At 39.8% G+C, this 24995-nt stretch overlaps 1 protein-coding gene across 1 annotated transcript in view; it reads left to right on the top strand.

Moving 5' to 3' along the window:
* Positions 1-3456: 3456 nt before the first annotated feature.
* LOC113499279 (neurogenic locus protein delta) overlaps positions 3457-24995 on the top strand; it is a 33986-nt gene continuing 12447 nt past the window's right edge. Inside the window, exons 1-3 of the mRNA XM_026879696.1 lie at positions 3457-3783; positions 11690-11989; positions 23103-23163. Of these exons, the coding sequence (XP_026735497.1) occupies positions 3736-3783; positions 11690-11989; positions 23103-23163 (409 nt within the window). The 5' untranslated portion in view covers positions 3457-3735. The remainder of the gene's footprint in view (positions 3784-11689; positions 11990-23102; positions 23164-24995) is intronic.

Raw genomic sequence — 24995 nt, 5'->3', positions numbered from 1 at the left:
CTATTCATGCAAATTTTATTAGATTTTTCTGTGAAGGAAACGGATGATAGCCGGGGGATTAGTATCGTTAATTTTATTTCTACGATCGCGGTGCAGATAACTGTTAAGATCTGTATTTCCGATTGAATTAAAAAGTTAATTGCGTACAAATAAAACTTATTATCTTTAACAGCATAAGTACAGTTACTATTCTAGTGATTGGTTACATTAAGAGTACTATTTGAAGTAGCAGAAGCCTTTGACACTTCCTTTTTAGATAGTAAAAGATATAAATGCGAGTATAAAATGTAAATCCATTTAATTTTTGATGTCATTAAATTATTTAGAAATACTTTAATACCTAGGAGCAATATCCTTACTACAAGCATCGGTGACTACCTGTGAGGTATGGGCTACTTCAGGGCAATGTTCTAGGTGCCGAACTACTGACCCCTTTGCCACATAAACCTTAAACACTAACGACGACAAATCAACCGAAAATCGGAATCACTTATTAACGGGAATAGATTGACGTCCCTTATTTAAACCATTTCTGTATGTGTGCTTCATCAGGACTCAATAAATATACTCATAATGATCCTTACCTCTTACATGACGTCATATCGTATCAAAACCATGAGATCAACTTACCATTAACCCAAGAAACACACAAGAAATATTACCACTCATTTTCTATAAAGCAACTTTATTATAAACACGAATCTTTCAGTAACTTTCACGCATACCTACATAGAATTAAGAGGCGTTTGACCTCTGTAATTTCTAGAATACCCTTCATAATATTATGGGACATTAAATTACCATATTTTACTATTTAGGTATAACACTTTGGCTAGGTAATGGATGGGGTAGTGAGCACATTAATTAGGCTTATAGTCCGAATTCAGCCGCTGACATTACTCTAGGGATGCCATATGGACTTTGCGCGAAATTTTCCATATTTTTCGACTTAAAATTTTAAACTTAGATACTAGACTTTTAGACTGACGCGTGGGTTCCAAGTGGCCCGGCACAGAGAGTCGTGGAAGGATTTGGGGGAAGCCTTTGCCCAGAAGTGGGACACAGGGGTCTAGCTAAAAAAATTAACCTTTGTGTTAGGTATTGGCGCTTTTAAATTATAAACAAAGAAACAGAACGGTATTTCCGATGCACAAAATAAACAGCTGTGCTTCTTGAAACCAGATACAAACTATCTCGACTTAGAAGCGACTGCTTTGACAAGCCGCATATTTTTTCTTCTCATCCTAAAAACAAGCCTAACTTTCCTTCGCTAATCTGGAAACACAAACAAAGTAGCAATAGACAATAGTACACTAAAACTCAAGGAACAATCTAACGCAGACATTTTTACAACACGTGCACAAGATAAGACAGTAATTATTCCTTTCTCAGGTCTATTAAGGCTTCTAATTAATATAATTGACTAATGCAGACGATGAGTACTGTAAAACGCACTAATTGTTAGATTTAATCTTGTTTATAAGCTTTGTGGTCCGGGATGTAGATTGGTTGAGTCTTGTAATAGGTGCATTTTTTTTTAAGTTGATACCTACATACTAGGTTTAAAGTGACAGGTGGGATGTAATTTTTTTGCTCAGTAAAAATATCTATTTTTATAATTTGTAACAGGTCTATCCAACTGGGATACAATGTATTAATTTATTATATTTGGTATATCGTAAAATCTATTTTCAAAACGTCAGAAATTGTCAGAAAAATAATCTCGCACGTAGTTCAAGTATGAGATTTCTTTTTTAAAACAGTGGGTCACTAATTGTTTGGAAAAGCAATAACTTTTGTAAGTAATTCTAAAGTATATTTAATTTGAACATCTATGTTTGTATTTAATTTTGAATACCTACGTCATACTTAATTTAAGGCCGTCTCATAAACGATCACGTAAAATAACAAATTATAATTAGATTAATTGACTACAATAGTCGGCACGGTGTGAACTAAATAAAACACGGCCACATAGGCAAAGGCGTGGCCTCAACAGCCAATAGAACTAGGTTATTCACATTAGGTATTTCTGCACTAATCGACGCAGATTTTTTAATACGTTTGTTTACATTGCAATTTTCTAATAGTTGATATCATTTGACTAGTTAATAATATCTGTCAATCTGTATTTTACTTAAAAAAAAGGGATTCAAACATCTAACAATATTAGCATTTAATATTCAACCATAGCTAAGGATTTTTTTTTAATGGACCAAGATCTGTCATCCTAGGCTATATAACATTTTTATGGTGTTTACAAATTAAATACTAATTAAAATTAAAGGCAATATTGCCACTCAAAATATGTACTTTGTCAGCCAACGATGAACAACCAAGACAACAATAGACCAAAATTTATATAAAACACCCTAGCCTCAATTTAATAAAGAAAAAAAACTAAAAAAGTTAACGAGACAAATTAACGTAATTGCTTCACTGGTTCATTGCTACCGGCGTTTATCACTACGAACGAATGTTTTAAAATAAGAATAAATAAAATCATTCTTTCGGCCGGCCCTTCGGCCTTTTTTCTCCATGAATATGTTTATCATTCGCTTATCGGCTGAAGCAGCTGCCAATAATTGTGGAGATTTACAAAAATTTGCATCTGTAAAATGAAACATTATCACGCCACGCCATCCGCCACAAACCTGCTTTCCGTTTTATTTAATAACGCTGTGCAAATACGGTATAACAGTATTCATAAAAAATAATGTAGTTTAACACTTAGATACTTTGAATCTTGAATTATATTTAGTGGATATCCATTTATTATCGAATGTGGAACCAGTTCCTACATCCGCGGAATGGTGATACTTACGCATAATAATTATACTGAATTCGATAAATGAATGAACTATTTATGATATGCCAACACAACACAACACAAATTGTTCAAGCATCAACTTCGTGTTCCCGCCGAATTCGAAGGCGATTCTCCAAGTTACAAAAAAATGACCTTATTCCTTAAAAGACTAACTAAATTAATAAAGAAGTTTAGAAGTTTCTCATAAATGTAAAAATAATCATTTACTTATTTATTTGTGTACTACAACAAATACCTACTTACAATTTATTTTGTTATTAATAGCTCTAGCAAGTTTATACAATAGACTGCGATATCATTCTTAACTTTTTATGCCAACAGAGCTGACAGGAAAGTTTATAAAATATTTGTTTTGACTGCGTGCACGTAACTTAAAACATTAAAAATAAGAAAGTGCATAGTCTATTCATCTCGTGAAGTTTTTACACAGGGCACGTGTTCGCATAGTACATGGGCTGTTTTCCGTGTATTTTCTGGTCGGGTGGCGCGGCTGGCGGGCGCGGGGAATGCACGGGGCGCGCGGGGCAGGCCGCCGGCAGATGCGCCGCGCAGCGCCATCTCTCGGGGCTCGCCGCGCCACGCGCCAGGTGCGCGCTGCCCGCACCGCGGCCGCCGCCCGCCCTCAGTCCGCCGTCACGCGCCGCCGCGACTACACGTTATTAGGGCTCTTAAACGCCACTACACGCGACGCGCGCGTTTCGAACGTAGTGAACGATCTCGCGACCGGTTCGCCGTAGCCCATGAGCGACCAGTGACATCTCGATACTTGTGCTGTGTGACTTGCAGTGAAACGCTCAGTGCATACATGTGCAAGTGATGGATTACTGCGGATCTAACTTCGAGTGCTGACGACCGGGCCTCGGTCCCGACGTATGCCCCGGCGCCGCTAGCCCGGACGCGCCAGCATGCGCGCCCCCGCGGTGCTGATCGCCCTGCTAGGGTTTCTGCCCCAGGTACTGATATTGACACCGAAAACCGCGAATCCCCATTTGTTTACGTTTCGCATCGACGTAATCCAATCGAAAACTCGTGGTTCGCATCGATTCCCATAAACAAGGTAACGATGCAAACCGGCGAGTGAAGTGCGAGCCGCTGGGCGCTTGCACTCGGCGATAGGTTCCCACGAGCGTGGCGAGGCGGTCGGTCTAGCAGATCGTCCTGGATAGTCGGCTCGGGAGTGAGGGTGTAGGTTAGGCGAGCCGCAGTCGTGACCGGCCCGAGTCGCCGGACCGACTCGAACACGCGCCTGTGTGTGTCCGATACGTTTACCGAGCAAACATAGGTACGTAGTTATAAAGAAAGTTCAGGTTTTAATACGACCGGCGCGCGGGGTCAGCTAGGTCGCGAGCCTCTTCGTTTTAAAATTAGATGCATTCCGAGGCTTTGCGGTGGATTCGAGTCCGGACGAGACGTATTCGCGACGATCTGCATGCACCCACGACAAGAATAACTCCTCCAGACGACTCTCAAGGCGCGTGATATTTCGGGCAGGGTTAGTAGTTCGGTCTAGTTTACACGACGGAACCCTTTGCTTGTTTATTGACCGTCGCTAATCGACGGAAAATAGGCGCCGAAAGATGTAAAACAAGGCATAAATATACAATAGGTCTTAGACGTAACTTCTAAGAAAATTGACAAAAGGTGGTAGACTGTAAATATAGAGTAATATGAGGTCATCGCCCTATGAACCGGTCAAGGTTACTTGTCCCTACAGCAAGGGTTGCGGCCGTGGACTGGCCAAGACGCTGACGTGTGAACTTTACACAAGTTTCGTGTTTTTTATCACATCAGTTTTATACTCGATATTAAGTAGACTAGCTTATCGATAAACGTAGAATTAATTAACTTCTTTATTTGCCTCATTAACGTCTAAAGGAAACGTATCAATCAATCGAGTGTAGCCTTTCAGTCCAATGGGCGGAGATACTCGATGTTTATTTATGTACGGAGAACATCTTCGAGTATATCTTAAACATGCTCAAGAAAAGCTTCGCATGATTCACCCTAACATCAGTACATATCCGATTTTTAAAGTCTATACTTTTCTTAATCGATAATGTGGGTTTACTCGAAGCTGTAACTTATCATAGTTGGTCGCAGTCCTGGTTAACGTAACAGCCTATTTACAAGCGCCACCGAAATGTCAACAAGACCTCGATATCATAAAAAAATCGATACTTGGCTCGGGTGACTTTTTGTTCTCCCGCATCGTTTACCGGTCTCCGAGGGCAATTTACAACGAGGGAACTATTCCCCAATGCGTGCGTGTGCGCACTGTGAACGAATAGTTATTAATGTGTTCGCGAAATGTACCGTTAATATCACAAACACATGCACTTTGTTACATGCGAATATTAATAAAACTCGTCCGCGACCAACCGGTGTGTCTGGAACTGAACCCCAAGCTCTCCGGCTGATCCGTGTGATTTTCGTGCACTTTTTATCATCAATTGCTGTTTTAATTATTTTTTGTACGGTGCCTATCAGGTTTAATTAAATAGTGTGGGTCCGTTTCACACCAATATACACTATACGAGTGTAGGTATCTATTTATTTATAGTCCTGTGCGTGTGTGTGCGTATGAGTGAGTTTTCAAGGCGCTATAATACATTATGAATGAAGTCGCGTTGTTTCATAAAAAAACGGTATTTTGCGCACCACCGCTCCGGACTGGTTTGTCTTGCCCCTGGTCCCGTCTACGTGACGACGATCGTGCATTGATGTAATTGTCCCACCGATCAGTCAACTCGATTCTTTATACTCGATACATCCGTAGGAATCGATGTCCGGATTTTTTCTTTTTTTGCCCCACGTGCAAGACAGTAGCTAATTCAGCTGCATTATTCTTTCTTTGATCGGGTTCAAACGAATCGCGTGATCGTTCCAATGCCTTTTTGATCGGAAGCGGCGTCGGAAACACGTCTGCCCGAAAACCGCAACGTAATAATTTCCAATTTCAAATAAGTAAATAATTCACTGAAGGTTGTTTTGTTCGATTCGTGATCGTGTTTATCCCCGAGAAATAATTCAGAGGATAGGCTGGTTATAAACTTTAAAGTAGGTCTAATTTACTTCCAATTATAGACATAAATCGGGTTTATATTTTTATTGCAATATGTTGGATATTGTTGCTGGTTACATTCTATAACGTATTCTTGATTACGCTCGGTGTCTACCTGTCGCAAATCTAGGACATAGCATGTCATAGCTCGCATGGAACGTTACTTGTGCATGTATTGATTGCGTTACGATTTGTGATATAATCGATATATATTTCAATTTAGGTGTGTCTATCTGTGTGTAGACTCAGTTCCATTTGTCTACTTTTAGTAATTACAAGTTTTTGACACACACATTATTTCGAATATAAATGCATAATTAAATCAATTTGGTATAAAAGACGTAAAAGGAAGTAAAATTTTTGAAGTGATAACCCCAGCTAAATTACAAGAGCAGGTGCACTTTTTAATGGCAACTCTTAAATACTGACATCTGTTTTTTTTTAATCCGCTCGGCACACGAATTCTAATTGCCATCCTGACATGTTGATTTAAAGTTCAATTCAAACTTTTGAGTTTGTTATCATACTAAACGGGCCACACAATTCGTAATGTATGTAATTAACTAGATATAACGTAGCTTGTAAAATAAATTTTAATTACGTGCGTAAGAAGGAAATGTAGAATTTAATTCCATTAGATATTAAATGCCAGCCGAGAAAAAACGAACAGCGAGTTAGTTGAACTATTTCTAATAAAAATAGTTAGGTCGTAATTTCAATACTAGCTATATTCTAGTAACGGCAAGTTTACTTCGTTAAATGTGTAACCAGTTTTCATTTATGTGCAGAAAAACTGATAGGTAGGCCAACAACAGTTTCCATGCGATTTCCCAACAATTTTGTAAACGGCTTTTGATACGTCCACCTGCTGCGTCAGACTCCCATTTACAATTCACACAGCGTTTTAACAAAAGCACAATAATAATTAATCGTCATATGTCATGTTAGTAGCAATAACTTTAAGTATGTGAAATTCTTTAACGGTAGGTTTCTAACCCTGTTATAATTTCGTCCATTGTCCAAAAATGGTTTTTGTTCTATGAGAACCGACTCAATTATAAGAGACTTTATACGAAATACCTACCTATAATCGTCGGTTTTTAACAGCTTAACTATGTGAAATTTTAAGTTTTCGTCTCATTGTGATGAGTGTGTAATGACCGATTGTATGGCGCGTGCGTCATTCGATATCTAAATTCTAGAAGACAAGTTGCAACTTTATCTCTCTGCTGCTATATACACGTTTGTCAAAAAATCGAATTAATTATGCCATAACATAGTTGGACGCTGTCAAACAGCCGCTCATTACCGATATGTACCGCCATTAAAATTTATAACTTTTTGTGTTTCAATCCTGGCTGGACGTTTAATTGATTCCCAGTGATATTCGTAAAAAAAACCAGCATGGCCGCCAGGACCATTGATCAGATTACGCAATGTAACCAAACAGGATCCTGGGGGAAGTCAATATTATGTTTTATTTATAAACAGACGCATTGCTTAGCTTTCTTGTGCGAAATTATCAAACGATACTAAATGATGTGCTTTGCGATAAACCATTACCATAAATGCATTTGTTAATAATTCAACCCTATTTCGGAACGAGTGTGCAATGCGAGTACACTCGGGCACTCGTTTTCAAATTTCGTAATTTATCGGATGCCGCGTATTTCAGCCAGTAACCTTCTAATTTAAGGTTCTATTGTTTAGTGTTGTCAGTGCAAATTATTAAATACCGAATTAGGTAAATGTGTCAGCGGTGCTGGCAACACAGTGTAGGTTGCACAATGCTTCAGGCATAGCTAAGTGATGAGTCGAGGGATTCTATTCAACGTGGGTTGAAAGTTAAGGTTATAAGTTGACAGTTATGAATACTCACTTTATTTTGATGTATTAAATAAGTTATTACATCTTGTGGGCGTCAATTAAGAAATAATTAAGTTAACGCGTAATGAGAATAAGATTACCTGTTCGTTATTTCGTAACTGCTTCTAAATCTTCATATGTACTTAAATGGTAAGCAAGCGGAACTGTGGTTGGCTGTATAATACCGTTTCATAACGTTGCAACGAATTACGATGTGCAATGGATGATCGCAGTTACATTGAAAATAATCTCATGCCGTCCTCTGCGCAACACACTCGCACCAACACACCATAAGTAGGTCTCTAACGCCGATAAACTACGTAATTTCAAACAATCATAATTATATCTTTAAACCGTGTTACACGTACAAAGGCGATATTAAATAACTTTTTCGGCGATTGAACAAAAAGGTTATACTTAAAAGAATTTAAATAAGTTCCGTGTTCAATGTTCACAGTGAGAGGTTCACACGTATAATCCCAATAACAATTCAAGCAAGAAGATCTGGTTTACGATATAAGAAAGTACACGACTCCGATCATAGCGCTCAGTACACCAACGCACGAAATCTCAATTCGCTTGTGCAACACGCTTAAATAACCGCAAAATACCTTATTATGCGCTTTCCATATACGTTCCAGGCAATCTACGGGGCCTATTACGTTCCACGCTCATGATTCTCCGTTAATTTCAAATTCCAGACTTAGATCGTATGTTTCTTTTGTGCCGGTACAGCTGCCAGCAAATCAACACAAAGGAGATCGCAACATTTGTCGCGCGACTAAATATCGGTACGTTTTATAAAAGACGCCGTTTATTTTCTTCTAAAGACGTTCCATGAAACGGAACGCCCTTTGTGAACGAGGCCGTCGCGTCCCCCTCAACACAATACCAACATTCAAGTAACTTCTGTGAAAAGTCAGGTCAGAAAACCAATTAGTTACATCGTTCATTCATCAGCTGCTGGAGGACAAATATTATAGTTTTTTCCAAGTGTAATTAATTCGATCTCGCGACAGACGTTCTATTTTTATACGAAACATCTTTATAACATGTGTAGAAAACGTACGCTAAAAAAACTTAATGAAAAAATAAATCATACTCGATGATTCCAAAATTAAATTGGACATTGCGAATTGATGCACTGGCCACATCGTCGCTCTATTAAAAGACTCTGTTTTGGTGTTTATTTTAACACATTTCGCGTGTGTATAACGGGAGAGATGAAAAACATTCCCCTGTGTTTCATTATTTGTGTTATTTTTAGACTACGTTCAACCTGCCTGAACGAGTGTTTACTCTGTTGCCTTACTTACACACAAGAGCGTTCACATTATAACTTCTTATTATCTCTCAAAATAAGTTACTTTATAAGACACTTGATTCGAAACTAAAAGGTAGGCTGCTCGCATCCGCTTAGTAAGTGTTCGATATATCATTATGCCAGAGTAATTTTGTTTGAAAATATGTCTGGATCGTGATTCCGCCGCAATTAAAATAAAAAAGAATTAATGTAACTCGATATATTAACTGAAATGTTATTACGAGATCAACGATTAGGTATTCAAATCAATTTGTATGGTTTGGTTGATGCTTCGCTCGCCGCAATTAATGTTACGTGCCCGTACTTTCCTTTCAATAAAGAAAAAATATTTGATGTTCACGTCTTCACGACTGCTATCGAATGCATTAACTTGTAATGGTTAAATAAATTAGGCACTCGTGTAATTGATTACTGACACACATCCAATATGGCGAGTTCGTACAATAACTGATGCAACTTTTACAAGTTGGTACCGCTGTTACCATGTGTACATGTAAAATTGTGCTTTAGTTTAACGTTACATTTGGACTTGAAAAACTCAACTAGATAAATACAAGTAGCATCAAAACACCCATAAAGCTTAGCGCCTTTTAAAATGTTCTCTAAACAACATCAATCAGACAGTCATCGCGTCAAATCCGCCTGAAGACATAATAAAACATAACTTATTCGGTAGTCCGGTAAGTATTATTTAATTGTTGGTATGTTGGCAGCCCCGGGCTAGCGCTCAAGCTGACCGCTCGCTTCCCGCCCGTTTCCGAACTAACTTTTTTTATTTACCGTAACATTATGATCAGAGCATTTAGAGCCAATCCATAATTTATATTGTATATTTTTTTATAGTTGCCATAAGGTACGTTTAAACGGTAAGCCACAATTCATCAAACTCCGCTACTATAACTCGTTTTATAAACAATAGATCAACAAAAAAGGGGATGTTTAGAGTGGTGCATATCTTTTTTAGTGCATTTTTTTGGTTCCGCTCCTACCTGACAACCACGTGGATGTGTGAAGTGAGGGCTTTGCATCCTCCTTCCTTGTTGGTGGTTAGAGAGAGAGGGTGGATCGTTTCGCGCGGTCGGATCCACGTAGATATTTAACCCCTGTCGCACACGCAGGAAGTTGGAAGAAATCTGGTGTATTTTTTATCGCAAGTTTTGTTTAAACGGGGGCTGAATTTTGACATCGTGATAGACACACAGTCTGTATTAGATAAGAGTCAACTTTCAATGGATCATTGTTCTTTGTCTTTTTTAATCTTTTGACAATTTAAACTGAAGGTCATAACTCGTGGGAAACTAATTAGTGGAGTTAGTGGCTGTAATAAACCATTTAATATTCGCTGTGCTTAAAACTCGAGTTGGATGAACTTAATTATGTTCAAACATAAAATTATGTTAAACTTGAATCAACATAAATGTATGCTAAAGCTATTAATAATAAGATGAAGGCATGTCAACACAATATGTATGCATTTAATTTGTTTACTTATGATATTAGAAAAGTGTCTTAGTAAAGCATTCTCCGTCATTAACAAGCATTTAATTATTCCAACCACGACACATTTTAATGGGAGCCATACAAAGTTTTTATGAATGTAATTTATTATTCTAATATAGTCAACTAAATAAATAATCAATTAGAACGAAAGCACCGGAAATGATTCTACTTTTTATTTCATAAAGTTTAAACATGCGCGCGCGCAACATAGTATTAACTGCCGGTAATGATTTGCCAAGACATGGCCGCCATAACTTAATACCTACCACTTCCTTCCGATGCCATATAAAACAGGATAGCTTTTGACTTAAGTCTGTCACTTTAAATATCATATAGACTATTGTTTTTGGAACAGTTACTCGAGTTAATAGGCTCGCCGCCTTTCTTAGAAACCCATGTAATGTAAGCGTATGACTACCCGCTAATTCTTTTATACCTTGTAAAAATAATAAGCTCTTAAAATGCTAACATGCGCACTCGCTCCCTAAAGCATTAGTCTTAAAAAGTTTGACCCTACATACGCTGCAACCAACTGCATTCTTCCATTAATAATAAGGGTTGTGCACCCTGGAGGGCAACAAAAACGGGTTATTATTATTCATACTACGAAAAAAACTCAGGGGAATTCAAGTCGTTATGCTGACGGCTACTTATCTATCATCATCGCATTTTAAAATAACCAAGTTTTTCATCAAAATCGGTAGTCTAAACTATGATCGTTTAAAACAAAGCAGGGGGTACCAATAATGTCGATTCGATTGACAAAAAAGTGTATTGTTACGTCACTAACGTTCGAAATTCGATTCATAGGGGTGTCACCGTTTTCACCCCACACGCGTTGTTACAACAACCCCATTTTTGAACGACCTACATAAACGGTGTCCAGTAAAACCGTTAATGTCTCAACGGGATCGATCGCATGGACAGTTGTGCAAATAGTTTATTTGAGGATTACATCTTTGGGGCGACGAAAGCTGTATCTTTGTCTGTTTGTCTGTCTGTTTGTTTACATTGTCACATTGTGTCTGATATATTGACTTACCAAATCTATTGCCCTTGCTTTCATTTATGACATTACTTACTCACGTATTTGTTTTCTCCTTTCCAGGTGCTGACGTCTGGTTCCTTCGAACTTAGGATAAAAAGTTTTACGAACTCATTGGGTAGGTTAAGTAGTGGGCAGTGCTGTGATGGTTCCTCAAATAGTGACGCGCCGTGTTTGGCGCCGTGCAGGACTAAATTCCGAGTGTGCCTCAAGATTTATCAAGCTAACATCGACACAACGTCACCGTGTACCTTCGGTGATATCACGACGCCCGTGTTGGGCGGCAACTCATTGGATGTGCCCAATCTGCACGTGGAAGGATTTAGCAATCCCATCGTGTTCCCCTTCGACTTCACATGGCCGGTGAGTGTCTTAAAATAATTCTTTAGTACTGCGTAATCGTATTGACGTTTCGTAAACAAAACAACACCTCATTAATTTTGTAGGCAACAGTAAAATCAATACGTCGTAAAAGAAGCATTAAGTAGCAACCCTACATCAATAAATCAACGCCGTGGATGTTACCAACGTTCAAATTCCAATAATCCACGCGGAGACCACAGCCAGCCATCTCATTCGCCGTAAATAATAGTATAAAAGAAATTAAGGGATTCTATATTCAAATTTGACAGAAGCGATGACGATAAGAATACTTGATGGTTTAACGAGCGGCCGCGTGGGAGGATTACAGCGTTCAATGGTTCATTTTTAATTAATTATGAAGTCGCTCTCTGTACGGGCAGTCGTATGTTATTAGATGTAGTCGGTTAACCTTCGTCGTGGCTTCGTTCTCATCTTCACCGGCGATTAGAGCGCAGAGGCCAGTCGGGATCGTGATTCGATATTGTAATTACATGTTATTTATTTACAGATCTCGCTTAGATCTATCTCGATTCCAAGGATAACGGACGTCTTAATTGGACCTTAGTTACGGTTATTTCGCTGGCGTCAATTGTGTACAGTTTACACAGGCCGCGTGTGGACCTAGAGGTTCGAGTGCTATTTGTATTTTATTTAGCGGCCCGCTTCAAATGTCGTACCGTCTCGTAATGTTTGAGCAAACAATCGCTCCTAAGCACGGCCGCTTGCACAAGCTCTGACCATCTGGAGAAAACGTGACACTTGGTAACTAAACGAAACTGCAGGTACTCCGACTAAGCATAGACGAAATTTAAAACTTTTTTCGGATAGTGGATGTGCGTCCGGTAACTGCCGCTATCATTCCAAATGAATTGGCGCTAAATTGAAACTTCCTGTTTAAATTCACATAGAGCTCTCTATTGCGAGGCATGCTGACATGCGATCAATTGAGCGAAAGCGGCCCGCAGAATGGTTTAATCTATCAAATTTCATAAGTGACAGGTTAAGCTAACAGTTGACGCTGTCGACCATATGCAGTTTATCTTACTCTAGTCGCATTTGTGTCATGCATATGTCGCGAGTCCATATGCTGTTGAGTCTAAAATCCTAAGGATATGCGGCACGCCGCCGCCAGCCAATACTGTTACAGTTGGATGCATCGCATTTAAATAACACAATCTGCTCCTAGTATTATTACTTGAAGCTAACTTGGATTTTTTCTCACAATGAGGTCATCGTCGGCCAGAGAAGCGCCTGTTTTACGAGGCATATCGCGCGCACGAATAAATACGTACCGCGTAATGTGTTAGTATATGGTCGTTCCGCAGACTGGCTTCGTGACCAGCCCAGCAGGTGAACGGGCCGAGACGCGCGCAGCCGCTTGATTTTACAATTTGACATTTAATTTACTTATCGAAGTGTCGATGGGCATCCTCACATTTTGAAACTGGCATCTACTAGTAACGGGTCCCGTTGTAATACAACCCCGGAGTAATACTAAACGCAACTGCATCCGAACTTTATCTGATCCCTTGTGAATTAATCAGTGCTAGAGAAGTAAGATTATGGATCAAAGAAACTTTATTCCTTAGAATATAGTTCTGCTCGTACGATGCAATAAAATGCATACAGTTTAGAACCTTATGTTTAATATTCTACTACTACTTTTTTGGTTTAGATTTCAGCTTTGTATCTTATCAGTACACAAAAGTTTAACATGCTTACAGCATCTTCGACAATACATTATTGGAATACCATAGAAAATCATAGATTTTGATACACTGTAAAGTTATGTTTGACCCACAAGATAATAGGTCATGAGCATATTAATATTGCTGACAACTTCGAACAGTGAAATTATAAGTAAAGCGGCGCGCGCGTTAACGACGCATAGAAACGATTTATCATGTAGCGCTTAAATAAAGAGATGGCTTACTCCGAAAAGAAATCTCATTTGTATTCCGGCGCTCTACACAGCCGCCGCGGCGGGATTTCATTTATTTCACTCTCAAACAATTTGTGTTTGTAAATCACAAGTTTTATATTGTAATGCGCACTTCGGGGCCCGTTAGACGTTCAGGTGTCAAAGAGGTGAGGACCGGATTATGAGCGAGTCTTCGCACGCAGCGAGAGCGAGCTTAATGCATCGCGGATAGGAGGAAAGGTCAACGATACTTGCCCTTAATGCCAGGGGTGTTCACACCCCACGGCATGGCAGGACCCATTCACAGCGCGCCGCACAACCGTTATCCGTTGCCGTTTTAATGCGAAAAAATGCTGCGCTTATGCAATTCAACATTTGACCAGAATCACCTGCTACGCTTTGCGGAGAGAGCGCAAATGTCAGAGTGTACTTCCGCGCATGCGCCGGGGACCAGCGCGCGCGCACCTCATTACGCTGCGCTGACCGTGAACTATACTTTTTATGGATTCATAGATCCGTGTTGCGTGATGTTACTCATCGACGGCATTGTGTTTTATCTTAATAGTTAGTCCATCAGCTATTGTGTGCTTTTACAATAAACTTTATAATCTACTGCTGTGTCACACGTTTAAAAAGTACGCTACAGGAAGTGCAATATTTCGCTGTCATCGGATCATAATGCAGAAATATTTTGCAAGTCACTCTCCCACAGGGATCGCAAAGACCCCTACTATTGCAATCTCACATAAACTTGACTCGAAGCAAAAGGAAAAAGTCTAGTTATTCGTAAATTGCAGGTTCCTTAATCAACATTCTATCTAAACTATTCTTGCAGACAGCAGTTGTAAATAGCGACAAATAACTAAAATTAAAATACTTATTTGAAGGTTAAAAATAGCTGTAAGTTATGCATGCGGGGCCTCGGCCCTAGCCCTGCATTTTTTAATTAGCTAAGTTATCTATTCCGTTAATAACACCTTGAATAAAAATAACGAGTTTCTTTTAGTTTCGTGATAAGGAATGCTGGTAACTAGTTGCTCGTAAGCAGTGCGAAGGAAATAATAAATTAGAATTGTTTTTAGGACATTAGCGTTGGATATTTTACGATCGTTTCCCTACGATACGTTTCGTTGTTGAATACTTTAATGAAGATTTTTTTATAACTAGAAATCAAGTAGGTACATTGTATTAAAAAAATCTTTTTACACATTCAAGCGCAACTAAAAAAATAAAGCTTCTAAATTTAAAATACATTTCTATAATTCAAAACACCATGTTATTCTGAAAATCGAATACGAATTTCCATTGAAACAATTGAAAACTTGGATTTCGAACGTAACAGCGGCCATTAAAGGCGGATTCGTTAAATAATTAATAATGTCATTATTTTGACGGTCACCGATAACAGGCCATGTGGTTCTCATGTTCCGGAAGAAATCTCCACATGTGGGACAAAAATGATAATCTAGTTTATTTGTTACCGTGAGACCTGTGCCAGTGATTTAACTTAATTAAGGTTAATTAAAACACCAACTCGAATGGTCATATTTACTTTTTACACAACCTTTTCTATAGTCAACAGAGCGAAAAGTTCACTGTGGGGGATCTTCGTATGGAAGTCATTAACTCGTATGGAGTCGAGTAAATGTTTCGTCCACATAACATTGTATTGTATGTGTGTTCTGAACGTTTTTTCAAACTAAAACATAAAGCTCGCGACGCACCTGATTAATGTATTTGTGTCGTTAAGTGAAGAAACACGCGTCTTTATTGTGGAACAAGTAGACTAAGCAACGGCGTAACTAATTCTAGAGATTGTTACTTATTTTGCATGTTTCGTAAAATAGTTTCACGCTCCAAATAGCTCCGTTTAAATGAAAGTATGAAAATTCTTCAGTTAAGTATCTCGGCGTGCCTTCACAATTGACGCGTTTACATATGATAAGTATTTATTATTTTTCAGACTCAAAGTACAGGTGTGCCATTCTGAGAAATTAACGTTTTAGTGACGTCACGTTCGATTCGAATTTCAAAACAATAGTACGGTAACGCACGCGGCGTCGGTCGAATGCCGTTCTTGATCCATTGTCGCGTGTGAACTCAGCCGTTTTTTGCTCGTGATAGCGGCTTACACATTAGAAAGTAATTAACGATACACGCCGCGTCCCGTAAAAACTCACACCTCGACTAAACTTGTGCCTCAAATCGTATGTAATTACGTTAGAATCGTAATCGGTTACGCGCCCCGCATTATTATTCGCCCGACGATCGCCGCTTATATAAGTTTCCACTTCGAAAAACGTAAAACCTTAGCACGCATCATCGACTTATTACTACATAATATAATGTAACTCTATATGAGCGTCGGACGCTTTATAAAACCATAGTTGGAGTAACTTCCGTCTACCGAGTTTTTTACCATGGAGAGAGCTCTTAATAATTTCCTTTATTTCAATCCGCTCGCGTCGGGATCCTCTTAAAATACTTACCCCTACATCCGCTTCTTTTAATAAAGTCTACCGAAGCTATGGAATGCCTCATTCGATGCTGTTCCCTCTTCGACGACGTCTTTTATCTCTCTCCTTTCCGACGAGCGGCAATTAAAGTTAAACAAAAAAGCATCGCGAAAGAAATTCCACGTAAAAGTAGTCTGAGCGCGTTACTGCGAGCAATATGCGCGCGCCATTACAATACAACTTGTAACGCGATTTCATAAGTTTCAAATTTAAACAATCGGAGCGTGGATAATTAGTCAGGTTGCATTGTTCGCAGCCAGTGCACAGGTATTCAGCAACCTATCAATTAACCGGTCTCGGCTTTTCTAGCTGATCCGCCTAAACAAACTAAACGTACATTACGCGTTACCGCACCACAATTATTTCGGTGCTAAAATAACATACACCTCAACAAAATTAGAAAACTAGCTGTCAAAAATAATGATTAGTCATACAAGAGATAAAGGAATAAGCTCATCAGAGTGAATAGACAATAAAACTTAACCGGCCTTGTTATTACAACGCGTCTCGGGGCAGGCGCAAAGAAAACACTCCTTTTTCAAATGGCCGCTCGTTTACGGTCAAATTCTGACGTTTTAACTACGTCTCTACAACGTTTACTGCCACTAATAAAATTGTTCAAAGCGCCCGATTTATTATGGTAGCCAAAAAGTAATTTGCGCGTCTGTATTTTTTTATAAATGACAAATATGTACGCGGATTAAATACCTAATTGAGCGATGTCAATCAAAATTCAAATTTTTTTTATGTAGCCTAGTCGGAGTCGCGTTCCAGAATAATTTCGCGTACGTTTTAGTGAATCGGACGCGTTCCAGTTTTATTGGTCGCCTGTGTCTGCAGCGCGAGAGTGTTGTTCTCACGTAGCGGCAGGGCGAGGGCCGAGGAGCCCTCAAATCTGCAATGATGGAATTCCTCGCGTTCCTGAGTTTATTCATCACACGCGCGCAGTTTCTAGGAATTGTGAGTCGCAGTGCGAGCGGCTCACATGCTCCATTCGTATCCGCAACCTCGCGAATAAATCGTCGCCATTATTTAGTATGGGAGGAGCGCCGGTACTTACGTACGTACGTACATACTTCGACGAATTTATGGACGTGTCAAAGGCCGATCATAGGCTGGGAACCACCGCGAGCGAAACTTGCAAATTAGAATGACCGAATGTCTTGGATTTGTCAGAAATCGTACCGTAAGCCCTGATTACATCTGCTCCAGCCAAGATTGTGACTTCTCGGAACGCGCCACAATCTATCAATGTTCGCACGGTTGCGATCCGATCACTTTTGGCACATGTATACTTTATTTCCATACGATTATCGTGTGTAGAATATAAACTTTCCTATTATAGGTAATATTACAAATATTACTCATCGTTGTCTAGCTTTAGTGCTGCCTTATGCAAAGTGGATTAGTAAAACAGATAATATCAATATACAGATCATGTCTAAACTTGTGTTAGGAGGCTGTGCGCGTCATCTCGGATAAAATCCGGATGAACCGATCAGGAGATTGTTTGTTTTAAATGCGGTTTCGGTTTCATCGGCGACCCTTCTCAGGGCGTTATCAGATCACCGAGGAGAGCCGGCCCAGCGTGGATGTCTCACAAAATTTGTTAACTTGATTCTTTATTTTTTAATTCTTATGCTTCATTCAAATCGTTCCGTTGTTTATGGCCGACATTTTCATTTTTGGAATTCTCCAGCGGCGGGCTGAGGGCCCGTCCGTCGCCGAATACCGCCGATGCCATGTGAAAATTAAGGGTACCCTTTTTCACTTCGGCCCCGATTCAAAGTCCCGAATTCCTTCTGCGAGTGTCTTTTTTCGCGATGATTGTAATTGAGGGCAATAAATTGTTAATGTCTGACTTATTTCGTGTGTCGTATACGGACTGGACCGGTCGTTAGCGGTAAAAAAAGTAGTTACCTCTGTCTTAATGTTTCCTAGCTGCGTTTCGTAAAATAATCGTCACAGATATAAAGTATAACATTTCGTCTGAGTTACGACTGGCTTGTCGACTTTTTAATGTTTCCCGGTAAAGCTAGCTTGGGTAATTAATCCTTTCATAATGTACTCTAAGCAGTTGGTTAATTTTCGAGTGTGGTCACATTGATGTTTACTTTCTCGGTTTTAGTGGGCAACACTGGGACTTTATTATAGCATCAATTTAATGGTTATTATTTATGATTGGCGTGTGAAAATGTTTAACGCTTTTAATTGGTTGAACATTTTATGTCGTACCTGGTCATTTAAGATTAGTTAATTGACGCATCGCAAAGGAAATTAAAGTAATCTCGTGAGCTTTTTGCAGTTTGTATTCATATTGGTTTTATGAGCGATGCTTTTATTAATTTTATTTGAAACTGTATGCCGATACCAATTAAGTACACTTCTCGAAGATAAAGAACTGCCATTCATGCATTCTTCCCATAATAACACGCCTTGTACGTTCACGAATACATTTAAAAATATGCATTTTGCTGCTATTTCTGATCCATTAAGAGATACATTATGTTATACAAACACCGATATTCAATGACAATATAAATACAAATGTCCAGAGACATAATTTTGACAGTTTAACACTAAAATGTTTATGGATTCACACGTTAAGTATGAAATCATAAATCTTGTGTTAGTTTGTTGGAACAGCTCCAAAACTCTTTATAACATTAGAATCGTATTGCTTCGTAAAAAACAAACATCATAATATATTTTACATAAGTTGAAACAAACCTATTTTGATGTCTCTTTTAATTCTAAAGCATACCGTTTTCGAACGCAAACAAAGGATTTCTCTCTTCAAACAATTTGAATTTGGAACTTGGTAGGTTCACATGAGCCACGAGGTCGCTGTTGCTTTGAGAACGTCTCGCTTTTGTCTATATGCGCTTGCGCAGACGTGCTCGTACCAACAAGGATTAACCGGCTGCGTTCGAAAGTGCGCTGAACAGATGAAATAGAAGCAGTGCTGCGACTACGCGATTCCCCAGCGCAATAGAGAGGCTCACTGCCGCGCTCAGTTACTTGACTTTAACACGAAACTGCTTAACATTCTAACAGAATGCATGTGTACGTACTCCATGTCGCCAATAAACTGTCGACCTGAATTTTTTGTTAGAGAATATTTGTACAGGAAGTCTCCCGTTCACACGGTGTAAATTACACAATCTTTAAAACATTTGCAGCCTTTTTATTATACGAGAAAGCCTCCTAAATCGGTATAAAAATTATGATTCATCGGGTCAACGCACTTTGCATTCGTCGCTGCCAAAATAGAAGGAGATAAAGTTAATTAAAAGCATTAATAAATAAATGCGCTCGCAACGCTTTTAATAATAAAACAAGTTACGCGTTCCATATTTATCGGACAGACTTAAATTTGCATATCTTTTTTAATTTGACGTATTGTACGAGGCAACTCTTGGGTCTGTCTACATATCAACAAACGACAGCATTCGATTTACAAATCGCTTCGGTCATACGTGGGATATTGAACCTTATTGCGGCGCGTTAACAGTCGATTTCGAGATGCCGGCCGAAACACAACTTTGTCGGGTATAAGTGAAAAAAAAAACCTGTCCAAAGCGATGTTACCACACTGGCAAAGTGTGAAATATGAAATCACGACTCTTCCACTTGCCCGGGTGTTTGTGTTCCAAATATTTTCTCGTGTCGAAACGATACTCGAAAGCGAACTACGGTAATGTCTTTTTGTGATGTTTTATATAAATACTTCCGATATTGTACCACTATTGACCGAAACCGATGGCAGGGTGACCTTGTTCCATTTTATTTAAGACGGTACCTAGAACCGTTTACGCTGTGAAACTTATATTTACGTTTAATCGCTTTTGTTTATCTTAAACTTAATAATAAGCTGTAACCAAAACCCACAAACAAGCAAAACATCTGTTGCCATTCTGAACGGCTTCATTTCACTAAACAATAAACAGAACAATAGTGGGCAAACACGTGGCCCAAAGAGGTCCTTTCGACCGGACACCTGATTATACCTTTTGTTCTTAAAATCCCAAACACATGGCGCTAACAAACAAGAATCACAAAAGTCCGGGTCCGTTCCCACGTATCCTGGCGATGGATTCCTTAATTAATAACGAAGTAAAGTTAAAACGAGCTCCGATATGGAAGCCTCTTTAGGCACCCCCATAAAACGATTATCAAATAATTCCCCAGCATTCATACCGTGGTATCAGTCTACGAGTCCGTTCATGTCCGTAATACAATTTAACGCATCGCTCTGAAGGGATAAAATTAATGTGTCTCGATACGCTGCGATCTCAGTCTGATATTATGTTTTATATATTAAAAAAATTAAAAGAACACGTTCGAATTTGGAACGGTGAGGGGTAATTAACGCGTTGCTTCAATATTTTAGAATTGGAACGTAAACTGCATCGAATTGTGACGAGCGACGCCGACGGTCAAATTAGCATTTTCATAAATAAGGCGGGCTGTACACCGACTAATTCGTTTCCTTAATTGCCGCCAGAGTCTAGGCAACGAGTCTCAACGACTTGTTGTATAAGTATACGGTATCGCCAGCTCGACACGTTTATAAAGGCTACCTGCACACGTACGCTTACGTCGGCCGCTTTTTATGGGCTGGCTCGAGAGTCAGTGTCGTGGGAACCGGCATATACTTACGACCGGCCACAGCTGACCGAAATGCGTTCTCCATACTCGATTAACAAATCAATACGCCGTATACTACGACTTGCCGTATTTGATCGGGTGCACGCCACACAAATCATAATAAACTATTTTGACAACTGTCATTCGCTCCATATACTGACATAGTATTTACGATAAATCGACTTTTCGAACACTAATAATGGTAATTTTGTATAAATTAAGGCTCAAATTCGTGCGGTCGCCGGCCGGCCGCTTAGTATTCACAGGGAGGCGATAACACGTCCGCTTGTATTGTCTAACTATTTAACGTAACTTATTATAAATTCGTCAAAACCGTGGACGTAACGAAAGTTTAATTGAGATCTCATCTTTTAAAAAGTGTTGGAAAAAGCGCTCGCTTTTTGTGATGCGTCGTCGTGCGTTGTGAAACGTCGGATTTCTCGTATTGATTTCCATCAGTCGACAATAATCATTGTTCGTAAGAGACACGGCCGGGTATCAGCTCCTATGCAAATAGAGCTATTGTTCGTACATGCAAATTGTGTTTTCATTCATAGAGCTTAATTGAAGCCGGGCGACATCTGTCAGGAAAAACTGAATCACTCGTTAAAGTAGGTGGTGGTGATCAAATGAGGTATTAGTTAAGCGGTGACCCTTCGTATCCGGCGCGGGCGCAGCTGCGCATGCGACCCGTCACATGCTTATTGTAATTATAATGCTTCACAGATTCCCTGCGTCCGTCTTACTCTTTGATAGCGTCTATGTAAGACTTTCATCATAGTGCTCAAATAAACTTTTTATGTTCCTTATATCGTTTCCTTAAACCATATTGCTTACGTAGTTGTAAAATCGAGACTAAATCAACAGTGAGGTACACGTAAAGTTCACAACAAAGTTTTACAACTGATAAACATATTGAACACCAGTTCAAGACGTTTTGGATTCGTTCAATGTGTGTGTCATAGAACTGGGTCGCGTTTCCACTCGCCTTTGACGATTCAACGACTTTTATTCTCACAAGTGTTTTATTAGTCTGTTGCTAGTTTAACAGCGAACTAATCTGCAATAACAGTGTATTTTCGTTTCAATATTCGACCGAAAATTGTTCATCGATAACTTACATCCGTAGTGTAATTAAGCAACGATTAGAGAAGTAAAGGTCGGGAACACTGGCCGGCGCGGTCGGCGGCGCGCTCGGCGGGATCGAGTGTTTTATGACCGGCGACCGGTTCCGACACCGGTGGGAGAAATTTTATAAAACCGACACTCGTGTACATTTTTGCATGAACGGAACTTGACAAAAACCCATTGATAAGTTCCGTCGCAGGCGCCTTAAAGCTGTTGACACGCACCGTTATCAAGTTTTTAATCGATTTTCGACTGCCGTTTCGCCTCCTTATGTAAACATCGCCTAATGTCAATAGCTCGGTATCAGATACGTACTCGTTCCTATTTTTTATGAATGTACGTTTAACACGATCCCGTCCGATGTCGGCAGAGCCAGTACGCTCGTTAAGCGGCGAAGCGAGCCAGCGTCATTGCCTTATTGCGTTTGTATTATTTTTAGCATGATATTGAAACAATTTCGCTGCCATCTGCTCCCGGGTTCACCTGTCTATCATGTTGTTAATTTACACTCGTCGGCTATTAACATTGTCGTGAAGTAAAGGAAATATTTGAAATACTCAACTGCCGCGCCCATATTTAAAGGTCTCGAGTTTAAAGATGATGTACATTGATTATTTTGGTACGTCGGATGAGGCGTGGGTAATAAGTAAACCGTTTGTTTTACATACAATACTTAAGTACTTATGTTTGAATGAGCGAGCGGATTGAATGAAATTGTACGTGAAAGTTAAGTTTTCACGACAAGTGGTATAAAATGGATGTTAATGCGTTTCGTAACGCGATGGCTAATAAGTTTGTACAATTGGAGTTTCACTTCCTCCATCGGCTGGTTGATATCTCAATGCTTATCTTGTGTATGTTTGTAATGCCATAATAACGCGCATATTTTATGTTCCAGGGCACATTCTCGCTTATAGTGGAAGCGTGGCACGACACCAACGAGACGTCAAGATCTGATGGTGAGTTACTTTCCGTTCTGCTTACTCTACGATTATGATAAAAAGGGTCATGAAAATCTTCGTTCGCCTTGTAAAATTCAAATCACGTCGGTCACGACTCGCTCACATTCAGGTTTCACTGTAATTCTGGGTGTTTATCGTGCATTTAACGGACAGTATGTATATTTGAATGCTCATATTATCATATCGTGGAAGACAAAAATGTTCCCATGGTGTGGACGATTGGTGTTCAAAGCACGCGGCGCTGCGCGTGAGTCGCTTCGCAATGCGCGCGCTATTCTAATAAACTCAGCCTTCTGTAGGACGAAAATTTAGTAGAAATGTTCTAATGTATTCCGATGGCCGTTGACCGGCAGCTAGACGTCGCGCTATGAAAATTACTTACGGAATATAGGCAAATTGGTTACCTACTTAGTTGTAAGGATTGTTTGGATAACAACATGCGGTTTGACACGCCACTCGAACCACAAAACTCATTTATATCGATGCCATGTGCTCGAATATAATTTTAGATATTTATCATTTATAATAAGCAATTGGATAAGTTTTGCTCGTTCCCTTTGATATCACGAGAAGCCTAAACGCCCAATAAAGAATCGACAGTTTATGTCTTACATGCGACGTGGCGTGACCGAAAAAACGATTCAGAATGAATTGTAACCGTCCGGGTCGTAAATACATCATCGTGATAATACGGCGCGTGCATCGATACTCGCTCCTGCTACATCGCTACACGAACAAAACAAAACGCGCGCCTCTACCCACCAAATCTAAAACGAACGCACCCACTATTCCATTTTCAAATTTATCAAAATGGCGGACACGAAAACTGACCAGAGACGCCCATTTCTTAATTAGATTTTCATACCGCTGCACTCTGACCGACATAATTACTACTCCTGACCGACTAACAAAAAAACCCCGGTGATTTACTTAGGAGATGTAGAGATACCGCGAGGTGTGTCTACGGGCCGGTTTACCGAAAATCATTAGCGTCCGAAGTGGATAGCTTAGAGGACGGGTATATTTTTAATACGGCTCGGGAGCGATGGGCGGCGCCGCTTCACTACCGAGAAATGTTACCAACAGAAATCTAATCAACCATAATAACAGGTTACACGCACGCCGTTTGTGTTCACTCACTATCGACTCACCGGGCTAATGCTTAATTAAATCACATTCGGTTTTTTATCTAATACCCAAATTGAACAGCTGCATTGGCTTAGAAAGCGGTCATTGCACGTTACTAATTCATTGTCGCGAGCCACCCTTGGGCGCATTTAATTTTTATGCACAAGACGTTGAAGAATGGCGACACACGACTCCGAGAATCCAATATATCATAGATAAACACTCGGCTGCATTGAGCAGCGCTTGCTCTCGGCGATGAATAAAGAGATTCTGGCGCTAAACAAATAACTTTAGTACAATGGTCTCTGGCAATTCTGGTGTCGCTCGCTCCTTCACCGAAATCTTTTGTGTTTGGCCCGAGGCGGGCGAGCCGCACCTGGTCCACACTAACGGGCCGCGGCATTGTTTACTTACTGGATGCTAAAAAATACACCTCCGAGGGAAGTCAGGGAATTTTTTAGTTTACACTTCATCTTTCGTCGTCGTAGGGCTTGAACATGATAAAAAATATCAGGAAGACGCTCCGGAAGGTTCGATTTATGATGTAACAGGCGCTGTGGCTCTCAGGAAGCGCTGTCGACAGATGCGCGGCACATGCTCTCGGATAATAGGTGGGCACACTCCTAATGTCTCGTCCTGTGCTTTGTTTACATAACCATTACCGCCGCTCTCGGCCAAGCTGTTTACGATTATTGCACTAC

The sequence above is a fragment of the Trichoplusia ni genome, chromosome 12, assembly GCF_003590095.1.
Source record: "Trichoplusia ni isolate ovarian cell line Hi5 chromosome 12, tn1, whole genome shotgun sequence".
Lineage (NCBI taxonomy): Eukaryota > Metazoa > Arthropoda > Insecta > Lepidoptera > Noctuidae > Trichoplusia > Trichoplusia ni.
Note: the sequence above shows the minus strand (reverse complement) of the source record. Positions and strands in the feature narration are given on the sequence as shown.